This window comes from Armigeres subalbatus, chromosome 2 (assembly GCF_024139115.2).
Source record: "Armigeres subalbatus isolate Guangzhou_Male chromosome 2, GZ_Asu_2, whole genome shotgun sequence".
Taxonomy (NCBI): Eukaryota; Metazoa; Arthropoda; class Insecta; order Diptera; family Culicidae; genus Armigeres; species Armigeres subalbatus.
Genome location: NC_085140.1, coordinates 397,427,377 through 397,450,917, shown reverse-complemented (window position 1 = coordinate 397,450,917; position 23,541 = coordinate 397,427,377). Strand labels below are relative to the sequence as shown.

Sequence of the window (23,541 nt, the reverse complement as noted above, 5' to 3'; positions counted from 1 at the left end):
TCTAGACCAACATTTGAAAAAAGTGTAACAGCCAACATTTATTCTTTTGGATACCTCGTCTACAACAAAGCCATATATACATAGACAAAGAACTGGGAAGAATAAATTTTGGCTGTTTCCCCCTTTTCGAATGTTGGTCTAGTTTTGTTGTTAGGCGACTGTGCTGCATCGCTGTCGTAATCAGGAACCTCAGCATCGACACAAAGCTGCTGAATTTCGCACTGATGACAATGTTTAGATGTTCAACCACCGCCACCGCATCAATCAATGAGTCCCGCCCGACTGCCTGCATACGACGGTCTACATACGACGCACGTTTTTCAGCCGAAGTAGCAGCTTCAACTCGTCAGGGTTGTCCTTGTTTGGAAAGATTCTTCTTTGATCCAATATACAGTGAGGTCAATTTCCTGATCATTTTTTCAGGCGAAGAAACGCCTTGTCGAAGCAGATGATAAGTTACTAGCCAGGGCTACTGGTTGTGAAGCATCGAAGGTTGTGAAGGTTACACTGCAGGTGAGGGTTACAGACAGATTTTCTGACAACGACAGTCTCAGGAGCGGAATGCAGAAATCCATGGACTCGTACTCTTAGTGCAGTATTCGTCCTGTTTTATTGGCTCTGGTGCTGTCCCGCAACATATGTTGCGCATTCATATCTCCTACCAGAAGAAGGGTCCGGCAATGTTGGTAAACAGGCGGATATTTCGTCTGAACTGGCGGAGTGTTGCCATGTTAGTCGGAGTAGTAGTCAGCGACCATATTCACTGATATTGGATCTGTCTTGACTGTGATCCCGATAGTTTCAATTGCTCGCGTCGATGTTTCCTGTTTAAAGTTAGAAGTTCCGTTTGTCAACAGAATTGCCACTTCTCTCCCACGGGTGGCGTCTGGCGAGTTTCGATTCTCTCTCACAATGAAGAAGCTTTCACAATAAACTGAAGTATTGGATTGCAGCCAGGTTTCAATGATGTCGATTTTGTGGGTCTCGAGAAAGATGAAAAATTTCACCATCGTTCCGAATGGAACATCAATCCCAATCCACCATCTTGAAGAAGCTAAGATTTGCCATTTTAAACGTACTTGATGATGTGCTAGTCATGGACAAGCAATTGCATTGCCTTCGATTGGAATTTCGAAAATCTGGTTCATCGCTCACCATCAAGGTACATGAATTCCTTAAGGGTAAACAAGTTTGATGAACAGGGTTACAGGTTTCCCTGGACAACTTGAGAATACGAACGTTCGCCCTGGAGGAAGGTACAGGTATGGTCGGAATCTTTGGGGAGGTGTTCCTGGGGACGGTCTAATCTTCTTCTTGGTAGATTTCAGATTATATGCTTCTTTAAATATTTATATGAATAGCGATACGATTGTGTCAAGTTTCAAATAACTTATTTTTTAACTACCAGCACTCTGATGTCTGTCGGGGAAAGTGGGGCAAGAACACCATACGGGTAATGAAACTGGAAAACACATTTTTTCAACCCAAATAACTATTGGAATATTTGTTAGAAATTGGTTAAGTGAAAACTCTTTTTTTTTTAATTTGGTAATCACTTAATTTAAATCAGTTTATTTATTTATTAACATACTAAGGCCGGAGTGGCCTATGCAGTGCATAGAAGTTTTCTCCATTCAGCACGGTCCATGGCTGCACGACGCCAACCACGCAGTCTGCGGAGGGTCCGCAAATCGTCCTCCACCTGATCGATCCACCTTGCTCGCTGTGCACCTCGCCTTCTTGTTCCCGTCGGATCCTTATCGAGAACCAATGTCACCGGATTTCTGTTCGACATTCTGGCTACGTGCCCGGCCCACAGCAGTTTTCCGTTTTTCACGGTGTGAACGATGGATGGTTCTCCCAACAGCTGATGCAACTCGTTGTTCATTCGCCTCCTCTATGTACTGTCCGCCATATGCACCCCACCATATATGGTACGCAGCACGCAGCAATCCAAATCTTAAATGCATCCACAAAAGAACCAGATTAATTTGGGTTCAGTTGGAGTTGATTTAAAACAACGTATAAAAAGTTAACCACCAAAAATTAGTTTCAGTCAAATTCATGACCAGTGACCACAAAATCACAATTTAGAAGAACAATTTTGGAAGTAACATCATTCGTGCAGAATCCCCTGAAGTGCAAAAATGATAACAGTTCAAAAATATATTATGGATCTTGCTCGTATTACCCCAAGGGGTGAAGAATTCGCCCCGTACAGTAAATAAGCACCAACATATTTTTTTAAAACCAATGTATAAGAATTTAAACTTTAATAATCACAATTTCTGCATGCTAATATTATAGAAAAGATCCTAAACAGATGACTAAGATACAAATCTGCAGTATGCGGAGGATTTTGAATGTTCCACTAGAGCCAGAGCTAAGGGTGGCTAACTTGCCCCACTTTCCCCTCCACGATAAATTTCTGACACTTAATAATGTCCAATTAATTAATATAGATGCAGTTTGAATCATTCTGAAAGCATAATTTAAAAAGGATTGATCTTGCTATTATGTTTATAATTGGTACGAAATTTCAAAATTGTACTGCTACTAAGGTGTCCGAGATTTAACGCAATCACGCTTTATTTATGCATGTATCTATTCTAGCCTAAAAAGTAGTTGTTTTTGTACACGCCATGTAATACTAACTGTCAATTTTGTATATCTAATACCCAACTTCCTAACTGCATCCTAATCGCTGTTCGTAGATAGTAGCTGTACAGACGATTGTTCGATACACGTAGCTCAGTATGTTGCACGTAAGATGTCATCTATCTCTGAACCTATCTTCGCCGACCAAAGTAACGCTGTTTCTCGCTATCAAATAACATTCACTGATTTATCTGTTTTTTCCCCGTTCTGCATTTGTCGAACAAAAAAAACATCTACAGGTGCCACGTGGGATGGCGAACAGGAACTGCGACCGCACCCGACTGCCATCAACGGAGAAGATGAAACCGAATCGGGCTACTTTGAACGGCTCGGAGCCAAGACGGAAACCGCGCTGGAAAAGTTTTTCACCATTTGGGGTACCACCTGTGCTAAACATCCGTGGATCGTCCTACTGTTCGGTATGGATTAACCAATTATTCGTAATTTCCATTGAAACTAATATCCCCCTAAATGTCTTATTCTACTCCGCACTCTTAGGTATCCTGTTCATAATATCCATGGGTTTCGGTATCAAGTTCCTGCACATCACCACCAATCCGGTCGAACTGTGGGCTTCGCCCAACTCGAGATCCCGCGTCGAGCGAGAATACTTCGACTCGCACTTTCAACCATTTTATCGAATCGAGCAGCTCATCATCAAGGCGGAGAACCTGTCCAACGTGATCCACAATACTTCCAACGGGGTCATCGAGTTCGGACCAGTGTTCAACAAGCAGTTCTTGCTGGACGTGTTCGAGCTGCAGGAATCAATCAAAAAGATTGAAGCAATCGACAAAAACAACAACACAATCGGGCTGCAGGACATCTGCTTCGCCCCACTGACGGCAGATTACAGAGGCCCAACGACGACGCAGGACTGCGTGGTGCAATCGCTGTGGGGCTACTTCCAAGACGACATGGACACCTTCGATTACGAAAGTGAAGACCCACAAGGTTTCGCGATAACCTACCTCGATCAATTGACGCAATGTTTTGGAAACCCGTACAATCCGGATTGTTTGGCTGCATATGGAGGCCCAGTAGATCCCGCTATCGCACTCGGTGGTATTCCCCAACCTTCATCAGCGGATGTTAAACCAAAGTATGAGAATGCAAATGCCGTCATATTGACCTTCCTGGTTAAGAACTACCATGACAAGAGTAAACTATCAGCTGCCCTTACTTGGGAGGAAAGTTACGTGGCCTTCATGAAGAATTGGACCAGAGCAAACATGAGCATTGCGTTCACCTCTGAGCGATCGATAGAAGATGAGTTGCGACGAGAATCCCAGTCCGATGTCTCGACTATTCTGGTTTCCTACATTATCATGTTCGCTTACATTGCAGTTTCGCTGGGACACGTGAACCAGTGGAGTCGTGCACTGATCGATTCAAAGATCACGCTAGGTCTCGGTGGTGTTGTGATTGTTCTAGCATCTGTAGTTGCTTCCGTAGGAATCTTCGGTTACATAGGACTTCCGGCGACGTTGATTATCGTTGAAGTCATTCCGTTCTTGGTACTCGCCGTCGGCGTAGATAATATATTTATTCTAGTACAGACCCACCAGAGAGACACTAAGAAGCCGACCGAGACCCATGCTGAGCATATCGGGCGTATTCTCGGTAGAGTAGGACCGTCTATTCTGTTGACGGCGGTCAGTGAGAGTTGTTGTTTCTTCTTGGGTGGCCTTTCCGATATGCCTGCAGTTCGTGCCTTCGCCTTGTACGCAGGTATGGCTTTACTGATCGACTTTTTCTTGCAAATCACCTGCTTCGTGAGTCTGTTGGCGTTGGATACTGCCAGGCAAGCTGACAATCGTTACGACGTGCTGTTTTTCCTTCGAGGATCAAAGAAGGACGTGCCAGTCAACGCCAACAAGGAGGGCCTATTGTACAAGTTCTTCAAGAGTATCTACGTGCCTTTCATCATGCAGAAGCCAATCCGGGTGGGAGTGATGGTTGTGTTCTTTGGATGGCTGTGTTGGAGTATTTCCGTGGCGCCACACATCGATATCGGGTTGGATCAGGAACTTTCGATGCCGGGAGACAGTTTTGTGCTAAAGTATTTCCGTTATCTGGGCCAGTATCTAAGCATCGGACCACCAATGTACTTTGTGGTAAAAAGTGGGCTGAACTATTCGCAACCATATGATCAGAATTTGATTTGCGGTGGGCAGAACTGCAATCTGGACAGTCTATCTACCCAGGTGTACATCGCCAGCAAACGGCCGGAGGAGACTTACATCGCAAGGCCCGCTGCATCGTGGCTGGATGACTACATTGACTGGTCTGCAGCGTCGGATTCCTGTTGTGGGCAGTTCCCTAACGGATCTTTCTGCCCTCATGACAGTAAGTAAACTTTTGATCTCTTCATTCTACTCTCTTCACTTTGATCTCTTTGATCAGCAAGTCTCGAAAGGTTAATATATAAATAGACATTGTTATGCTAAGATTTTAAAATCTGTAATCTGTATCCATACAATGTTTCTCCCCCAGTGAACTGCGACAAGTGTTCGATAAACATGACAAGCTTGAATCGGCCAAACGAACCCAGCTTTCGACGATACGTATCTTTCTTCCTGCAAGACAACCCTGATGCTAGTTGTGCTAAGGCTGGTCACGCCGCGTATGGAACTGCAGTGAACCTCAAATCGATACCGGCTAGTGTGTACAGCGATGTTGGCGCTTCTTATTTCATGGCATATCACACCATACTGAAGACATCCTCAAATTACTACGAAGCGCTACGCTCAGCCCGCAAAGTTTCTGCCAACATCACCAGCACCATCCATGCGAAGCTACGCCTGGAAGGTCGCAGCGAATCTGAAATCCAGCAGGTCGAAGTTTTCCCATATTCGGTGTTCTACGTGTTCTATGAACAGTATTTAACCATGTGGCCGGACACGCTCAAGAGCATGGGAATTTCGGTACTGGCCATCTTCATCGTTACATTCCTATTGATGGGCTTTGACATCCATTCGTCGGTGGTGGTCGTGATAACAATCACGATGATTGTCATCAACATCGGCGGCCTAATGTACCACTGGAACATTTCCCTGAATGCGGTATCGCTGGTTAACCTGGTGATGGCCGTCGGTATCAGTGTGGAGTTCTGCTCCCATTTGGTGCACAGTTTCTCCGTGTCGCTGGAGGAAACACGGGAAAAGCGAGCAGCCGACGCACTGACCAAAATGGGCAGCTCGGTGTTCTCCGGCATCACGCTGACCAAATTCGGTGGAATTCTGGTCCTGGGTTTCGCCAAGAGCCAGATCTTCCAGGTGTTCTACTTTAGGATGTATCTTGGCATTGTGCTGTACGGTGCCGCCCATGGTCTCGTGTTCCTGCCGGTACTGCTGAGCTATATCGGTAAGTAGTGGAAGGATGTTAGCTGTGTGACAAAGTTCGAGGCGCGGAGACCTAGATGTTTGTGAATGTCTGATGTTCAAGTATTGTCCCGTAGTCTAAATTTTATTATTGTTTATGTTGTATTAAACTAGTGAAACGTCCTTTTAATTTTATTTTTTGTACACAATTTCTTAAACATGTAGAATAAAACGTTTTCCAAATTGAAATTAAAACCAACCAAAATGTGTCGATATAAATGTCACTGAGAGAACGCTCGTGTAGTTTTACGGCTCTAACTCGTCATAAAATTTAGTATACCATTCTTTCATGCCAGTTCGTATCGATGACTAACAGTGTTTCATTTATTGCATGCAAGAGAATCTATCCCGGTTTTGTTTTCATGTAAGGGTTGAGTGTTTTTGCGAGACGCAGATGTGTGTATGGATGGAAGACGAAAATATGTGTTGCTAATAAAAATACAGATGAATGGATAGTACAGGAAAGGGTAATTTTCATCATAATAAATGCCATTTATGGTTCAGGTTATTGAATTTCTTAACAAATTAGGTGCAATAAAAATGCTATTCCGTAGCACCGGATATCTGAAGACTTAACATTCTGAAAACTGAACAGAAAAAATCAATCCAGTCAGACTCAGCTTTCTACTTGTCATAAGACGAGTTTGTACAATCCCATTTAATTCCACCACTTAATTGTACCTTGACAGATACGTATTTCGACCTCAACAGTAAGGCCGTCTTCAGTGTCTTGACTTGACTCGAGTCGAGTCAAGTACGAGACACTGAAGACGGCCTTACTGTTGAGGTCGAAATACGTATCTGTCAAGGTACAATTAGGTGGTGGAATTAAATGGGATTGTACAAACTCGTCTTATGACAAGTGAAGACATTCCACTAAAAAGCTCAAAATAATTTGCTTATCAGCTTTCTAGTTATGCTAGTTCTAGTTCAATACATTGCAATGCTCGGAATAGCAAAGTTAGACATAGTCGTTTTATCTAATCGATTGGAATAGTTAACCGAGAGTAGAAACCAGATCTAGCACTATCTTTCGTGTATGTATTCGAAATGGTTGATTCATGTAATGAAAAACACACATACACACGTCTTGTTTAATAACGTTTTGAACCCAATATACCTTGATAGTATCCTTTTTGTTGTATGTTTGTATAGCACGATGAAAACGGTTTTGCAGTGGTGCACCACAAGTTTAAATTTCACACCAACCTGAATTAAAATTATCCCATTCTTTTCATTCTTTTTCTGGCGTTTTCCCCAACCCACCTTAAAACTTAATCGCAATCGAAATCATGGGTAAAATTTCGCTTCATCATATTGTGGGGAATTCGAAAACAACCAAATTGCGCTCTCATCACATGCCGGGTTTATTCAACGCGACCCCAACCAGGCGCCCCTATCAACAAAGTAAAACTGGCCAACCATCGACGGCAGGCACTGCAGGACACCCAGGAAACATCGCTCTCAACCGTAAGCAAACCGATCCGTTCTAGTTCTAGTTGTTCTTGCTATGATTGTTGTGCTAGATCCATCACCCTCCATCCGATCACAACGTCCTCGGCGACGGACATAATGCTTGAGTGCACCACCAATTCGGTACTAGACTGCACCGCCACCATTAGCGATAATATTAGCATGAAGAGCATCTTTCTGGCACTTACCCCTAGAAGTAGTCCCCATCCGCACGATCAACGTCGGCGGTATTTCTTCGGGACGTTGTCTGTGCATAGCGATTTGAATCACAAACACAGAAAGACATCGCGCAGTACTAGAGGGAACGGTAACACTCGGAACGGGCTTGTAGTCTTCTGGCAGAGGATGGTGCGTTGCTGGGGCGGGAATTCTTTTCAACCAGCGAACAACAATACGAACTATTCGAACCCGGACTACTACCTTGGGGCCACTCTACAGCTTTAATTATGCATAAACTAGTGTGTAGTGTTGAAGTACTAGAATAGAATTCACTCCATTGTGGTAATCGTTATCGTTTTTTATTTCTAACTTTCTAACAGGGTCTTGCATGATTCTCTATCGATTTGTTTCTCATGGGCCATACATTAACTCACATATCACTTGGGATAAGACGATTGAGTGCTATCCTATTTAATACCATCCTTTGGTTTTAACTTCCCAGATATGTATGTCGACCTCAACAGTAAGTTCGTATCAAGCGTCTCATACTTGACCAGGCTTGTCGAGTTAAGTTTGAGATACCAGAAACGACCTTACCCTTGAGGTCGAAATATGTATCTGTAAAGTTATAATCAAGTAGTGGAACTAAATGGGACACTACTAACTTCTCTTACCAACAAATAAAAGCACTAACTTATCTTCTATTCAACTCACATATTCATAATAGAACAGAGTTTGGCTTGATGTTGTTTCGGATTGTTTGGTATTTTGATTAGCTTATTTGGGTGTTTCCTTTCAATTAATTTGACATTTATATGGCATATTTCCTTCTTTTTTAATACTCTATCAGAAGTATTTCCTTACTTATTGATTTGGGGCATTGAGGTAAAGGTCTAATCTATTGAATTATCAACAAAGCATTCCTTGTGACAAAAGAAAATGTACATAAGCATAGACACTGCTTGAAGCAGCACATAAAACTTATACCAACATAATATTTTTATCTCTATTAGTAAGATTTTCACCAAATGAGAAGCTATTATCATATAATTTAATAAGAACCGTGCATAATCATTGCACAACAATGCGCTCACTTGCACATTCTAGTACCGCAGTTCGGACCACTAATAAAAAATCACGCAAGTTAGGTTTATAGTGATTCATTCCGATAGCGAGCTAGCGCAGTTATACAGCCCCTGCCCTTCTCGTCCTCAGTATGATTTGTATTTCGCATTTTGTCTTGTTCTGTTCTTTTCTTTTCATTTACAGCCAAGGGATGGAAGAATCTTTGTGTTCGACCAAGTCGAAGCCGATGTCCATGGTTAATAAGTATACCTCGTACAGTAGCATCCATGTTGTAGATAATACGTAGCGCAATACCAATAAATACGTCCCCCGTCCGCAATGTTGTCTATACGTCTAGAGAATACGTAGGATGCCACATTCGCACCGCAGCTAGAATGTAATGTAATCTACATGTTATAAATGTAACAATGCGATAGACAACAACTGGCACTGACTTGTGGGTTGACTTCGCTATCTTCCGTGAAGAAATAGTTGCTTCCAAAGAATATGCGTCCACTCGCCGAACCAGTATGATTGTATATGAAAATGTAATATTAGTCTGAAACAGACAAGAGAAACTTGTGACGTGGCTTGCCTCTATTTGATCAACAGGTTGGTACGCATTATTCTCAGTAGATAGAAGTAGGAGCAGATTATACGAGCCATAGCAATACATCAGCGGTACTAACCAACGCACTTGTAAATATGATTCCAAGCTTTTAGATAATCGATTTGATATCTTGGTGATTTACGCGGTTCCCCTGAATGACGATTTCTTGTTTACGTGAAAGATATAGTATTAAACAAAGATGTCTTACTATACTGCCGTGAATCGCAAATCTGTCCAATCTTTGCTGTGTTTCCTATTCATATGAGACAAATATGCGATTCACGGCAGTATATATATCTTAAAACTTATCTTTTTTCCTACATAGGGTAACTCTTCTATTATTAATTACGTGCTCTTATATCAATAACATTTGCAAAACAGGCAATTTAGGCTCAAATTAATTTGTGTCGTGTTTTGTTGTTATCCGGCGTGAGCGCTGAAAAAAAACACAAAAATAGAAGTAAAAAAAATGCGCACCAATTCTTTGTTTTCGAATGATTTGATTTGGGTACATGGTATGAATTTAAGGAGTAGTTCCCCTATGATTTAGAATAATTGTACTAACAAGGGGTTGGGATCATATTTATTACGGAAAATAGACATAATAAGTGCGAAAAAAAATTGGGTCGGAGAACCAGTTCCACAGAAAAGCTATGATAAAACGCCTCGTTGTCACTTATTTTCCGTTGAAAACAAAAGTTTTTTCGCTAAACTCTTGTCCTCTCCTCCCCCTACCGCATTTGGAACGTTTAAAGGAATTTAGTATGGAGTATTATCTCCTGGAATCCGTTCATTATCCTATCAATTCACAATATGGTACATTTCGTGAGTGTATATACAGAGATAAGATGAGATTTTTGCATTGAAGCCTGAGATTTGCTATGCATTGAACCCCTAATCATATGTAGAGTATCGTACGTAGAAATGAGCCATAACTTATGTAGAAAATAAAGTCCACCGAATCATTCGATTTCTTGGATACAGATCAATAGTTTTTGGCAAAACTCAACACCCTGGGTCACTTCCAAAGCGAAAACTGTAAGCAGTACTCCATAATTGCTCTTCAAAGTGCTTGTACATATGTAGTTCCCCTGTGTTGAACTTAATCTAGAATTTAAAAAACACATAAAAGATTTAAAAAAAAATGTAGTTTCTCAAACAAACGATACAAATTTCATACATGCCTGAACATTTTTTTTTTTTTTGGTATTTTTGCCGGGATACGTATTTTTGAAGAGTTCAGAGTGTATAAAAAATCTCATTTTGGCCAAAAATGTTACATATGCAGTTTCTCAAACAAACAGTTCAAATGTTAGCTAAGACTAGGCGAAACCATATCTAGAGCGTTCATAGCATTAAAAATAGATCGCAGAAAATACCCAAAACAATTGATTAGATTTCATAAAAAGGGCACCTTTCTACTTTTATCAAACCAAACTCTTGGAGAGGATCAATTCCCCCTGACTATTTTCAATTTAGGTCAAATTAGGGCAACACTTCCAGGTCTGATAGCGAATCACTTTTTACTGACTTGGTCACTATTGTGAGTCTAGTCACTAAAACGTCCATCCAAAAGTCCCTTAAGTTACTATTTTTCGGAAAATGGTCACTAAATTCACTATTTTTGCATTGCCGATTGAAAAAAAAATTATATATTATTATCAACTAAATTAAATGTGAATCTGGAGCAATAGGGTCGGTGTACCATTTGTCGCCATACATAAGAGCAACAATTTTTTTTAAAAATAAGTGAAAGGCATGTGGGTGGACTTTATATATCAAGCGAAAGGTTTTACTTCCTGTTCCTTAGAACAGCTGTGAAAACCACAATAAAATTTGTTATTATCCTCAAAATTTATTAATCCATAATAGGAACGCATGCACCAGTTGTGGCACTATTCTTAATTTTGGTTCCTTATTTGGCAAATCCCATTGTTTTCTTATGGGAATGGCCAAATTGGGACCACTAGTGCGACAACTGGTGCAAAGGACGTTTAAAATTAAGCAAAATCAATTTTTACAATTATGCTTTGCTTGTTTTGGAAGAAATCAAAGATGTTTTCGTGTCATAGAAATATGCTTTATCGATATGACTTTGGCTTGCGGTGATTTGATTGGTCATTTAGCATATAAAGCACTAGTGCGACAACTGGTGCTATAGCCACAACTGGTACACCTAGCCTATATAAAATTTGAGAAATATGCACTAAACAAGTTCCAAGTGTGTTGTGAAAATCGTGAGGTTATTTCCGATTCATGTCGACTATGATCTTTTTCCTCGCGAATGGATTTTGTTAAAATGCGAAAGGTTGATCTCGAGTATAGAGTACAGAATTGAGGAGTAGGGTAAATGATGTATCTTGGACAAGCGCAGGACATTCATTAGAAAATATGTCGAGATTGAATAGTACAAACCAATTGAAAACCACTAGGTTCAATCAAATACATAACCTATGATTAGTCTTGTGTCTCCATTGCTCAATTTTTGAGTAAATTACGTTTACTAGGTGTAAACTGTGATATACTGCGAACTGAAATATTTTCTTTTTGGACATCAAATATATAATTTCGACATGGAAAATGAATATATTTTGGACAGAGTCATTTTCTCCTTATTTAAAAATGGCCACCTACAGATCTCAATGGTATGACTTACCTACACGTATCCACATTCATTTAAATGCATTTATGTGCTTAACTGACATAGATTAAACCAGAAATTAACATTGTTTCGCAATCTTATCGATATCATTGAAAACAGCCTGAAAGTTGGCAATTAATGGTTCATCCATGTACTGTACATCGGGTAACCAATAAATGTCTAATGCATAATCAAGTTCATGTTAAGCGATTGGAATATGTTAGTATCTCAATTACAATCAAACTTTGGCCGCAGGACCTCAAGATTGCCGTTTGAACCAATTTAAACGTGTTTCAGGTCCATGTTACGAAGAGTCCTATAATGCATGTTCTCCTGCATACTGGCGTCCAGCAGGCACTTTGGTAGAAAGCTTTACATTTTAGATAATTTTAACGATAAATAATAGTTAATTTGTGAATTCTCATCAGGAGCCGCTAGAGTTGAGGTAAAAGTATGCAATGATCATACTTTCGATAAAAAAATTCCTACACATTATCTAAAATTGATCGAAGAAGCTCAGGCTTGTCCAAAATATGTACATGTCCAAAATATATCATTTACCCTAATGGAACTAGAACCACGTCTGTTGGTGAGCGGTTTTACCCTCCGGTGACTCAGTTTCATCACATGACAATGATATTTGATGTTTCTCAATGTTAGGGATAAGGTCGTCGATGACAGAAAGTAGCTACATTATGATTGTTAAATCCGTTTAAGATTGTTAAATCCGCCTTCGGATCCTTAAGGATAAGTCTCGAAAAAGAAATTTTGGTGCAAGTTATGTCAGAAGCAGGGTAGAAATATTTCACAGTCAATGCAGTGAAAAACATGGATCTCAGTAAAATCTGCTGTCGCCTTCATCGCCGCCGTGGTGAGTGCGACTGGGTGCAGCCGAAAAATCATTTCCAACACCGACTATTCAATTTCACATTCAGCCACTCACAAGTCGCTCTGACATGCTGCTCAGTTCGCGCCTTACCGTATGACTGTGAGTGACCCATTTAAACGCGTGGTGAATTTTTTCAATTTGCTGGGTAAATGTGTACATTTTGCTGTGGTAAATTTCATCTTCGCGGCGCTGTGGGTGATGTGAGTTCTGTTGTTTACTTTTCTGCCTCTCCGGGAATGTGAGGTTGATTTCAAAGCAGGAAGAAAATAAAGAAATGATATAAAAAAACATCACCTTCATCCAGTGCTGCCGAATATTTACAACCCTGGTCAGAAGTAATTCTAGCACAAACCCAGGCTAGATGGAAAACAGGCTTTGCGAAAATGAGTTGCGGATCATATGCAGGTGTCATGATAGAAAAAACAAGCTTGATAAATGGCTTCTTCAGAAGGAAAAACAAAATGAGACGACGCCGTTCATTTTTGCTAACGAGGGTGTTCATTTTTACTATAATTTAGTGATCCTTACTCCGGGAAGGATTTGTAAAGAACATGTGCGTATGAAAAAAGCTCGCGAATAAAGTCACCTTAAAAAAGGACCATGGTGTAATTCAGTGATCTCCAAAGCGCGGCCCGCAGGCTGCATGCGGCCCTCGATGCCTTTTGCTGCGGCCGCGAACGATTTCAGAATATACACTACATATGGCCCATTGATACCTACATTTTTTTTAACAAAGTCAAGATTTTGTCCATGATGCATTAAAGGTTTCAGTAAATTTCAATTGATCGGAAATCTGGCAACACGGAAATAGTGTGGAATTCAGATTAATTCAATTTCTATTCAAAATTTCTGGCAAGTTAACCTGACTCCGAAGCATGTTTGATGTTATTTGACGTTCTTGCATAGGCTCGGAATTGCAGACTTCCCGGATTATACAGAATACATTGATATTGTCCTACATTGTCCTAAGTAGAATAGGTGGAGCACGTCATATCAACATGTCAAGCTTTATTCCGCTCTAGGAATGGTTTCCAGGATTCAATTATTAGATCTAACAATAAAAGCCACTTTCACACGACAATCTTCTAATGACCACTATAAGAGCAAGATATAGCCAAGTGGCCCTCTCTAGATTACCACTATAAACCTGTTATAAGAGTAAGAGTCTTTAGAAAACCTTTTTAATCCGCCAGCAAGCTGCGGCAGCTGTCAAAAATGTCGCTTTGGAAAAATAATAATAATAATAATAATAATAGGAAAATAAATTGTTGATGAAAATAATGATGAGGATGCTTATTAAGGCTCAAATTACCGTCATCCAGTCATTGACGAGAAAGGCAGCCACGTGCTCGTACCACCCCCCAGTAATAAAACCACCCACCGAAGAGAAAAAGCAACCTCCAGCTGGATGGGAGAAGTATTTTTGTTTCAAAACTACATCATCCAATTGCGAAGACAGAATTATATCCGGTGGATGCTTCATTTGGTTGTATTTCGCTTTAGTTTTCAAAAAAAAACTGCCTTTTGCAACATTTTTTCCCAAGAGGGGAAATCGACGATTTACTCTCACGCAAATGCAATGTCCGCTCGGACCAATTTTCAATAGCAAACAATGGGACCGCATTCCTCGTCGAATGCAACCTGTTGTGAGTAAATTGATCTAAAAAACTTGTCGGTATATAACACTATGGGCCTTCTATCAAAAGTTTATTTTTGGAGTAATCCTATCGCCTTAAATACAACGGAGAAAGGCAAAACCGTAAATTATGCGGTGAAAACATCGTCTAATCATGAATTTCAGTGATAAATTTCATTGGTTTGAAAATGCTTGCTTGTTTTCAATATGGCCATCATAAATTTCGTTCAGAAAAATGTTGATCTATAATATCTCTATTGTTATAAACTCTTTGCAATGCAAATATTCTTATTGGAGTTGTTTGTTTGACCACATTACGACCAAAAATTTTAGTTTAATTGAGCTTTGAAAATAGGATTTAATACACTCTTTATCACAACCGTGGAGCTGAACATAAGGTCAATAGGCATTTTACGTTTGAAGCTTTTTGAGCATGTTTATGAGAGGTATAATTGATAACAACAAAAGCGATAATAAAACTGAGCAACGGGCTACGTTGATTGCTATTTTAAATCCGCTATAAGAATTGAATAAATTCAAGAAGCATGGAAATTGTTACTTGGGCTCGGACGCACCACTCACCCATACAAGAAACATGCGCGAATGAGCTGCGTGGGAGTCTATAGTATTAAGAAAGTCATTACGGCTCATGCACGGCGGCTGCTGCCTGGGCGCTTACCAAGCCCCTCTACACGATCTGAGATGTCTTCTCATGTGTCTGATTGCAGATTTTTGTTATCCTTACTTCATGCAAAGGTACGATATATTTGCACAACCTTGCTTTTTGAGAGCTACAGTTCCACTTGTTTTATGAAAAATAAAACCAAAAAACATTCATCCAAACAAGATCTAAAATAAATCTCTATTACTTTGTAAAAATAGCTAAACAAAGTTACACAGTACATAAGCTATACAGCACTGGGATTGGTTTCCTTCTCAGCACTCATGTACATGTGGCATTCATTAAGTGTGATCTAATTCTTACACTCACTCTTGTGTTCCATTCTTGAATTGGACATAGGTCTGATTCCTATCCACTTTGTTTATTTCTCTGTTGGGGTATTCGTCGCTAGGAGATCCTAGGTCTGCCTCTGCTACGATGTTCTGCCGGATTCCTGTCTAGCGCTTGCTTGCAGATTTCGTATCCGCTCTTACGTGGTGTGAGGCCGGCATACGTCAATTCACACCGTGGAGTTGCTGTTGATATTACATTTCGATGGGGCTCAGTATTCGGGATCCAGTTACGAGGCCACCAGGCCCTAGCTGTAAAACGTAGACATCGGTTGATAAATACTTGCAAATCTATGTGATCGCTGCTAATACTCACCAAGTCGCACCGACGTATAGCATCACACATTTCACGTTAGAGTATTCGAGGTTTGGTGCATTGCCTAGATCGATTAGATTTCCATGTTCTATGTTGATCTTGGTTCGTCTCCCGACGTTGGCTGGCTTTGGTTTTTGACCTTCTCCACTGTTGGCCCGACTACAATGGAGTTGGACAAGTTCACATCCAACTATTTGATATTGTTGACGTTGATGAGTGGTGGCGTACGAGGTCTGAATCACCTCACCTTATTCTACATGATAGAGCGCTGTTGCGTTGGTAGAGAAGTATTATTATCCGGGTCGAGGTCGCTCGATTGCTTTATGGTGTGGGCTGCTAGATTTCGTGCGGCCCATGATTTCGTAGATTACCGTGGGCAACTGCAACAGAGATATAATACATTCATCCTTGCCTAATTCTAGGGATTCCATTGAGCAGGACTTTGGATTTTGTCTAGACCTCCCTTGCTTTCAAGGACGCCCCACAGTTTTTCGTGATTCAGGCGATTGGAGGCTTTTCCGTGGTCAATCAGATGGTTCTCAAATGATGACCCGGGCGGAATTCTGCCTTTCTGCCATCGGAGATTTGTCAACCTTTTACTATACTTCAGTCGTCAAAACTTGAAGAAGTTGTTCAGCTGATCAGTTGGATCGGTGAGTGACTGACATGTCGTGTCTTTCTCAGGCATTCGCTGATTTGCCCTTGCTTCAATCAAGCGTCATGAAATATCGCGATTATTGCCAATTGTTGCTGCTTTCCTCCTATCGTTGGCCGCAGAGCCCACCCGCGCTCCCTACTCCCGTCCGCAACCAGCAGCGTTTGACTCACTGCTCTAGAGCCGCTTTTAGTTGGCAGGACTAGTATTTGACTCCTCTGGAAATGGATCAGCTGAAAAAGGAGACAGTGCCTTCTTGAGTCCCTAATAAAAGCAGCGCCGACATCGAGTTTGACTATAATCTTCTAATTGGCGAGATCCGATAACACATTGCTCGGATTCAGCGGCGGAAGGAGATGTTCGGGCGACGAATCAACATAGACCGACTAGAAGATCCAGCTGTGAAGAGATCGTTCTTTGAAGAACTTGAAACTCGGGTGGAGGATGTTCTGGAAGGGGGCAGCATAGAAGAGAAGTGGGCGGCAAAGAATGCTTTTATCAAAACCGGCGAGCACAACTTGGGTAAGCTGCCCGAGCAAAGTTTGAAATCAAATTGAAATCAGAATTTGCTTTTATGATGTCAGCTATTTGATTACTCCAGTTGATCTCGTTTTGTATCGATTAACGGTTAACACAGATTTACAGATAAGTTCATCACGTATGAAAAAATGTGCTCACATTTGATATCATAAAAATTTTAATTTGATATCAAAATGAGTATTCAATTAGATTATTTTTATGACCATTCATAACAACAACAGTTTGCAGATTGCTTTTAATTTTCCGTAAAACACACTTTAGATAATCGACAGCATAATTTGATGTGAAGCTGCTATCATGATAACTGAGGAATGCACTTTGGAAACATGCTGCGATATTAATTTGTATTAACTAACAATTGACATCAAATTTTGTTTTCAATATAATCTCAACAACAGAGCTTAATATCAATTTGCTCGCATTTTGTTAACCGACTTTGCTCGGGTGCACACTTAGTGAAAAGGATGGATTACCGACGGAAGATTGAGGAGCTTAGAGAAGCAAGGACTGGGGAACGGGAAGAATCAAAGGAATAGAGTACGAGTTCCGTCAACCGATGTATTTCTATAAGTAGGAGTCGATCGCTAATGCAGACAGGACAGGTGGGCATGGGTGGACTTCTTGACCGATGAAGAAATTACTACAGCAAACGGAGATTATTGCCTTTAATTACTCACTGACTTGGACAGCTGAAATGTTGGTTCGACAACTTCGAACAGCTTCTTCAAGTCTCAACCAGTATTCTTCAAAAGTAACCATCCGAAGCATAATATCTAAAGGGTCCCAGGGTCGATTGGCTGTCGGCGGAGGTGTTTTGCTGTCTGTGCAAAAGTTGTAACAACTATTATGCACTATTTTTCCCCGTTCCGCATCATTCTGGAGCAGGTTAACAAGTTGGAAGTGTCCCTTAATTTGCTATTCATTGACTACGGAAGGATTTCTGTTGCCTGAATCACGGAAATCTGTGTAGCGTCCACGGAAGGAAAAGATATTAAGATAGGGTCGGAGCTTTGTCTGACCCCAGTCTGCTGATGTGAGGCAAGAATACGTTTCATCTCCACCGTTACATCTCAGCGTAATCATCGGTAAGATCTTGGTGGGTGCGATTGACTGTGTCTGTGTACCATACCTTAAGCTGCTTTGGCAGTGTTGTGGAACATCTAAACGACTTTGATTTGGCTAATGATCACGAGACGCTATATTGATACTGCGACGCTTTTTCATGCGGAGTAGGCTCAATGAGCTGACCGTATGCTTCTTTGCGGCGGGTGTTCAACGTCAGCAGGACCAGGTGGTTGAGTGTCTACGGAAACAGCCCTTCAAACTTTGCAGTAGGCGGACAATCGGAGGACGTGTTGTGTATAGGCAAAGATAATGTCAAAAATTTATAATTCGAACTGCCTTTCAGCTGAATATCGTGTTCCGAGCAACATTGAAGCCAAATACCAAATTTTAAAATCTTAGAATCAGACGACTTTATGACGAAAAATAGCTTGATATCATAAAAATGTTCTGCAAACTATGCTGAAAACATGTTGCGAAAAGAATATTCTCGTGTCAAGTCCGGCTACCACAAAAGTTTCTATTAGTATCAGCTACGGCAATGAAATCCGTAGATTAAAATGTGATTCCAAGACTTAGTATGTTGTTTGAAGAAGATTCATCGCAACAAATTTTATTCAAATGTGAAATAGATAGGTATATACAATAATTTTGATTAGGCTTTAAAATTCATGAAATGAAAAACAAATATTGTAAATGAACTGCAGCCCGCTTTAGCAGTTCAATATTGCTATGCGGCCCTTGATAGTAAGCATGCTGGGGACCACTGGTTTATATGCACGAAAAGTATCGAGAAGGAATCGAGAGTATTTTTCCTTAAAAGTATTTTTTGTACTTTTATCATAAAATTAATGGCCAGCACTTATGCATGATGGTGTAAACTACTAAGTTCTACTAGTACATACTTACACCTATCGTTTATTTTTTTAATAATTGAATTATATAAAATTTCCAATACATTAATAGGTAATATTTAACTGAGCTGAGTCATACTCAGGGAAAATGAACCATTTTAATCTAAAATCAAACAGCACTGCGCTCAACGTTTTCGTGAGGGATGAAACGCATAGCTAAGTACTAGTCTGCGACATTTATACGATTATTTTTGAGTCTGGCATTCTTGATTTGTAGGTACTACATGTGGGTTCACCCGTTACTCTTCTTTTGTGGATTCTTGTCTATTTTTAACTTTGCTCATACAAGTTACATATAGTTTAGGATATAATAACCGTTATGGTAAATGGTGAATGCTTTGTTAATAATTTAATAGCTTTTTTCGCCTAATTTTACACTTTCTGTGTGCCTATGAATTCGGTATACGGGCACCCATTCAACTAGTAAAACACTCACCCAGACTGCAAAGTTTTCATCAGCCAGGGTTTCCCGCTATGAGTTTACCCGCTTCTGATGAAATCTTCTCAATCCTTCTCATCTGAAACAACACTAACACGTTTTTCCTTCTGAACACACTCTTCTATTAACAATCGGCCAGGCGTGATGTACCGCAGAAGACGTTCCACAGACGACGTCACCGCCCGCCACCCCCACGCTGAAACTGAGAACAATGATGATGACGAAGATGAAGATGAGAACTACCAAGGCCAGTACTTCTACCAGCCACAGCAGCACTGGCAGCAACAGGAACGACGAGAGCAGCAGTCGGCTCTGGACCAACAACAACAGCAACAACCGTTCTACGACGGTGGAACCCACGGACACCATCAGCAGCAGCACCCAGTCCACCCCTACCAACACGACACGCGAGCATTCGTCCATTCGGAAGCGTATTCAGAACAACTTACCGAACCTCTTCTGCAACCATCAACCAGTAAACGAAGCCACACGCACCGACCTGTAGGCGGTACGTCTCCCACGGGGTCCACCGGTTCCGGTTCTGGGTCATCCCAGAAGCATGGCTCGCGAAAGAAAGTGCCCTCCTCGAGCACCGCCGTAGATGAGAAACACGTGATTCTCGATGACAAATCAGTGGTGACTGCAGCTACAGAGTGAAGCTTTGACTGAAGCACGGATTCAGTAGTTTAGGTGCTATTTATAGGAGTGGATAAGTCGGATGATAAAGATCTTATATTTTTTTGTACCGATCGGATTAGTTGACGCTGGTTCATCAACATCATTTTCACCAAATTCGCATTGAACCGAAGAGAATCATAACGACTTTTGTGAAGTGGATTCCTATCCTTGAAGATGTTCACTATTTGTAGTAGAGCTGTTTAGGGGTTAGTAGATCAGACGGGAGCAGCAGAACTGTAGATAACGAAACTTATATATTTGATAGGAATGAGGAATACGCGCGAGAGAATTTGTTGGGAGAATCTTTCATTAGTAGAGTTATATACCAATACGCACCTTGTGTGAAAAGGGGAAATATTTTGTAACGAATAAACAATCAATCGCTGTGAGGATTGCGAATAGGCATCTCGCGAAGAAGATGGAATTATTCTTATGAGTAGAAATTCAAACAGCGAACTGTTACCGAAGTTGTTGAGATTGAAGCGAAAATGAGAACAAATGGAAAATCTTCAGAGATTTTTGCATCCGATTGTCGAGCGAAGAAATGTTCTGAGTAGAAAAATTTAACTAGAAAATGTTGAAGGTCGAAGAATGAAATGAACACAGAGAAATGGATATATAAATTAAAAACTAAACATTATAGAACTGTATATGTCTAGGGAATAATCAAATTGATAGAGGTTAGTTTTTGTTTAGATTTTGTAAGGGCACGTCTAGATCCACGCTCTAACTCTAAGTCTACCGACGCCGTTGAAAACTGCCTATCTATAAAAGTAAATGGTTGGAAATCCGACCCGTTGGGCCTTGGGATAAAATGTTCGGAACTCTGAAGCGAGAAACTTGTCATCCGATGGGAAAGCTTGCGTTGTTAGATAGGATGGATAAAATCTAAAAGTATGTAAATGCTGGTTGATTGCCTTACAATTTGGTTCCTGTTTATGTTAAACGGCGGAACAATTTCTTTGCAAATCTTTAAAAACGATGGTATGCCGCGTATCGGTTGGTTTTTTATTGTGATTATTGTGGGAGATGAATTAATGCTACAGTCATGATCGCAAACCAAAGAGCATAGATACTAAGGTAAGGAATAGACGAACTTCAAGCGTATTTTAGTGTATGATAGAAAATGTAAACAAAAAATGGACACGTACGTAATAGCACGGCAACTTATGGGAGCTCATCGTCATACACAAATGTCACGCACACTAAATATAGATTTCCTCACCTTAGTATCTATTCTCATTGATCACTAACCAATCGATCGCACTATCCACATATTTTCTTAGTACAGAAACAACCGCCATAGCACCACTCTATACTATAGTAATGATGACTTTATCTTCCGCCTTACTGTTGCTGTTATTACTACAAAACTGTTTAAAACTCATCTTCTTCGTTGTCATCATCACTCGTTTAGTCCAAGTGATTAGTCCAATCAGCGAGTGTGATGACCAGTTTGCGTAGATCTAAGATCTTAGAATTTTCCAGCATAGACAGAGCATGTGTTTACCCGTTAACGAATGATACAGAAAAGGGTGATTATGTGAATGGTTTCTGTGGTTAAATACCGCATTTTATGCTATTAGTTACAATTTATCTACTGCGTATTCCTATACATTAAAACAAGGGTTATCAACAATTGAATGGTGCGAGATAGGTAAAAATATACTGTGACTGCAAAAACGCAAACTCAGTTCATTCAGATCAATATAAAAGTTGTAATACAAACAACATAAACCGGCAGTTTCTTCTACGTTGCCTTTCTGATATTCATCATACTATTGCCAGAAGTTGTATTTATGTGTAAACTGTATTTGTTCCCCTGGCATACTTGCATACACAATAGAGAATAGACTTAATTTCTTAGTGAGAAAAAAGGATTAGTTGCTCACACAATCCGGTCCATTAGGTTTGCTCTGTATTAAATAGTTTTCGGTTTCTAAGTTCTCAACCCAAATCTAAAGCAGAGGGCTATACGTTAAAGTGTATATCTAAAGTAGGTTAGCTTTGCTCCAATGTGGAGATGTTGGGCTTTCTATGTGATTCCATTTATCGAAAGTATTTTAGGGCGTAGGGAATTGTAGCTATCTTTTATTTTGAGTTAGGATTTTTTTGTCATCAAATGCTAAGTGATTTGTAATATCAGTTCGTTCTTTAAAAAAATATTAAACACTTGGATGAAACTTTCTATTTTAATTTAGAAAAGTATTCTTTAATTGAAATATCTTTTATTTCTGATATTTTTATATATTGTATGTTTTGCTCATAAAATGGAATGAAAGTGAACTGTTGAACTTATTTTATGATGTGAACGTGAAACGTTAAATATACGAACTGAATAGAAATGAACAAACTTTTAAATCTGTTTTATTTTATTTCCGTTACCTTTTCTGATTTTAGGATACTTGTAGAAGCTAAAAAATGGATAGGAAGCGTGATGAAATGTTGCTTAAACCCAAATTGCAGAACAGGAAAGAAAAATATTAATAAAGACGATGTATTTTGTACAGGAAACTATTACGGGAAGTGCTTTAAAACTATTCTCTAACTATGTTACGTTGAGCTTTCGGTTGATCTTTTTTCTTCCCCACATAGCAACACTTTATGCAGAGTCTTACGCATTGAAAGCAGATCTTATGAACTCTGGTACTAAGCGAAAACCGAGCTTCTGGGAAAACAAATACTGTTCATTTTGAGATACGGAATACACTGTAAATAGTGAATCATAAAATTTTACTGTACTGAAAACAAATCGCTGTAAGTCAAGAACATCGTTTCAAACTCTTTCAATAGGGAAATCAAACTGCAGAAGCGATGCCCGGTCAAGCGACATCAACCTACTAACATGTCTTGTAAGATGTTGTATTATATCACCACCCAAATAAAGTGTTGTTTTTGTAACAAAATACCAATCAGTGTTTATTTTCTTTGTTGTCTGTGGCTCGTCTAGACGATTACGATTTTGTTTTCGTTCTAAGTTATCTTTTGTTCTTATCACAAGCGACTGTGCTGTTTAAATATTTTCAAAGCTGACCCATTTCTGTCATGTTACACCTTAAAGTTTCTGGTCAGAAAATTATAGTTTGCATATTGGCATTACTTACTTGATACTTGATGGGCTACAGCTCTTCGATGAACCTACGCCGAATGGAGTATCCTTCTCCACTGGACTCGATCCTGGGCCAATCGCTTCCAGTCGCCCTGAACATTGAGCGCCCTCAGGTCCTCTTCAACTGCAAAAAGCCATCGTGTACGCGGCCTTCCACGAAGCCTGCGGTCTCTTCCGGGTTCTCTACTAAATATTATCTTCGCTTGACGTTCTTCCGGCATACGAACAACGTGACCAGCCCACCGTAGTCTGCCGTGTTGTATAAGCTTAATAATATCCAGCCCTTTATACACCTGGTAAAAT

The 23,541-nt window shown here is 40.2% G+C and overlaps 1 protein-coding gene across 7 annotated transcripts in view; it reads left to right on the top strand.

Annotated features, from left to right (window-relative positions):
* Positions 1 to 23,035, top strand: part of LOC134213254 (NPC intracellular cholesterol transporter 1) — a 115,009-nt gene extending 91,974 nt beyond the window's left edge. For 2 of the 7 annotated variants that reach the window (XM_062692086.1, XM_062692082.1), the window contains 6 exons: positions 2,898 to 3,077; positions 3,157 to 5,007; positions 5,155 to 6,024; positions 7,432 to 7,511; positions 8,943 to 8,994; positions 19,591 to 23,035. In XM_062692086.1, coding sequence (XP_062548070.1) covers positions 2,898 to 3,077; positions 3,157 to 5,007; positions 5,155 to 6,024; positions 7,432 to 7,511; positions 8,943 to 8,994; positions 19,591 to 20,108 — 3,551 coding nt within the window. In that variant the 3' untranslated portion in view covers positions 20,109 to 23,035. Of the gene's footprint in view, positions 1 to 2,897; positions 3,078 to 3,156; positions 5,008 to 5,154; positions 6,025 to 7,431; positions 8,016 to 8,942; positions 8,995 to 19,590 lie in introns of all 7 variants that reach the window. The other 5 variants (XR_009979423.1, XM_062692083.1, XM_062692087.1 and 2 more) reach the window with 5 other exon arrangements.
* Positions 23,036 to 23,541: the final 506 nt, after the last annotated feature.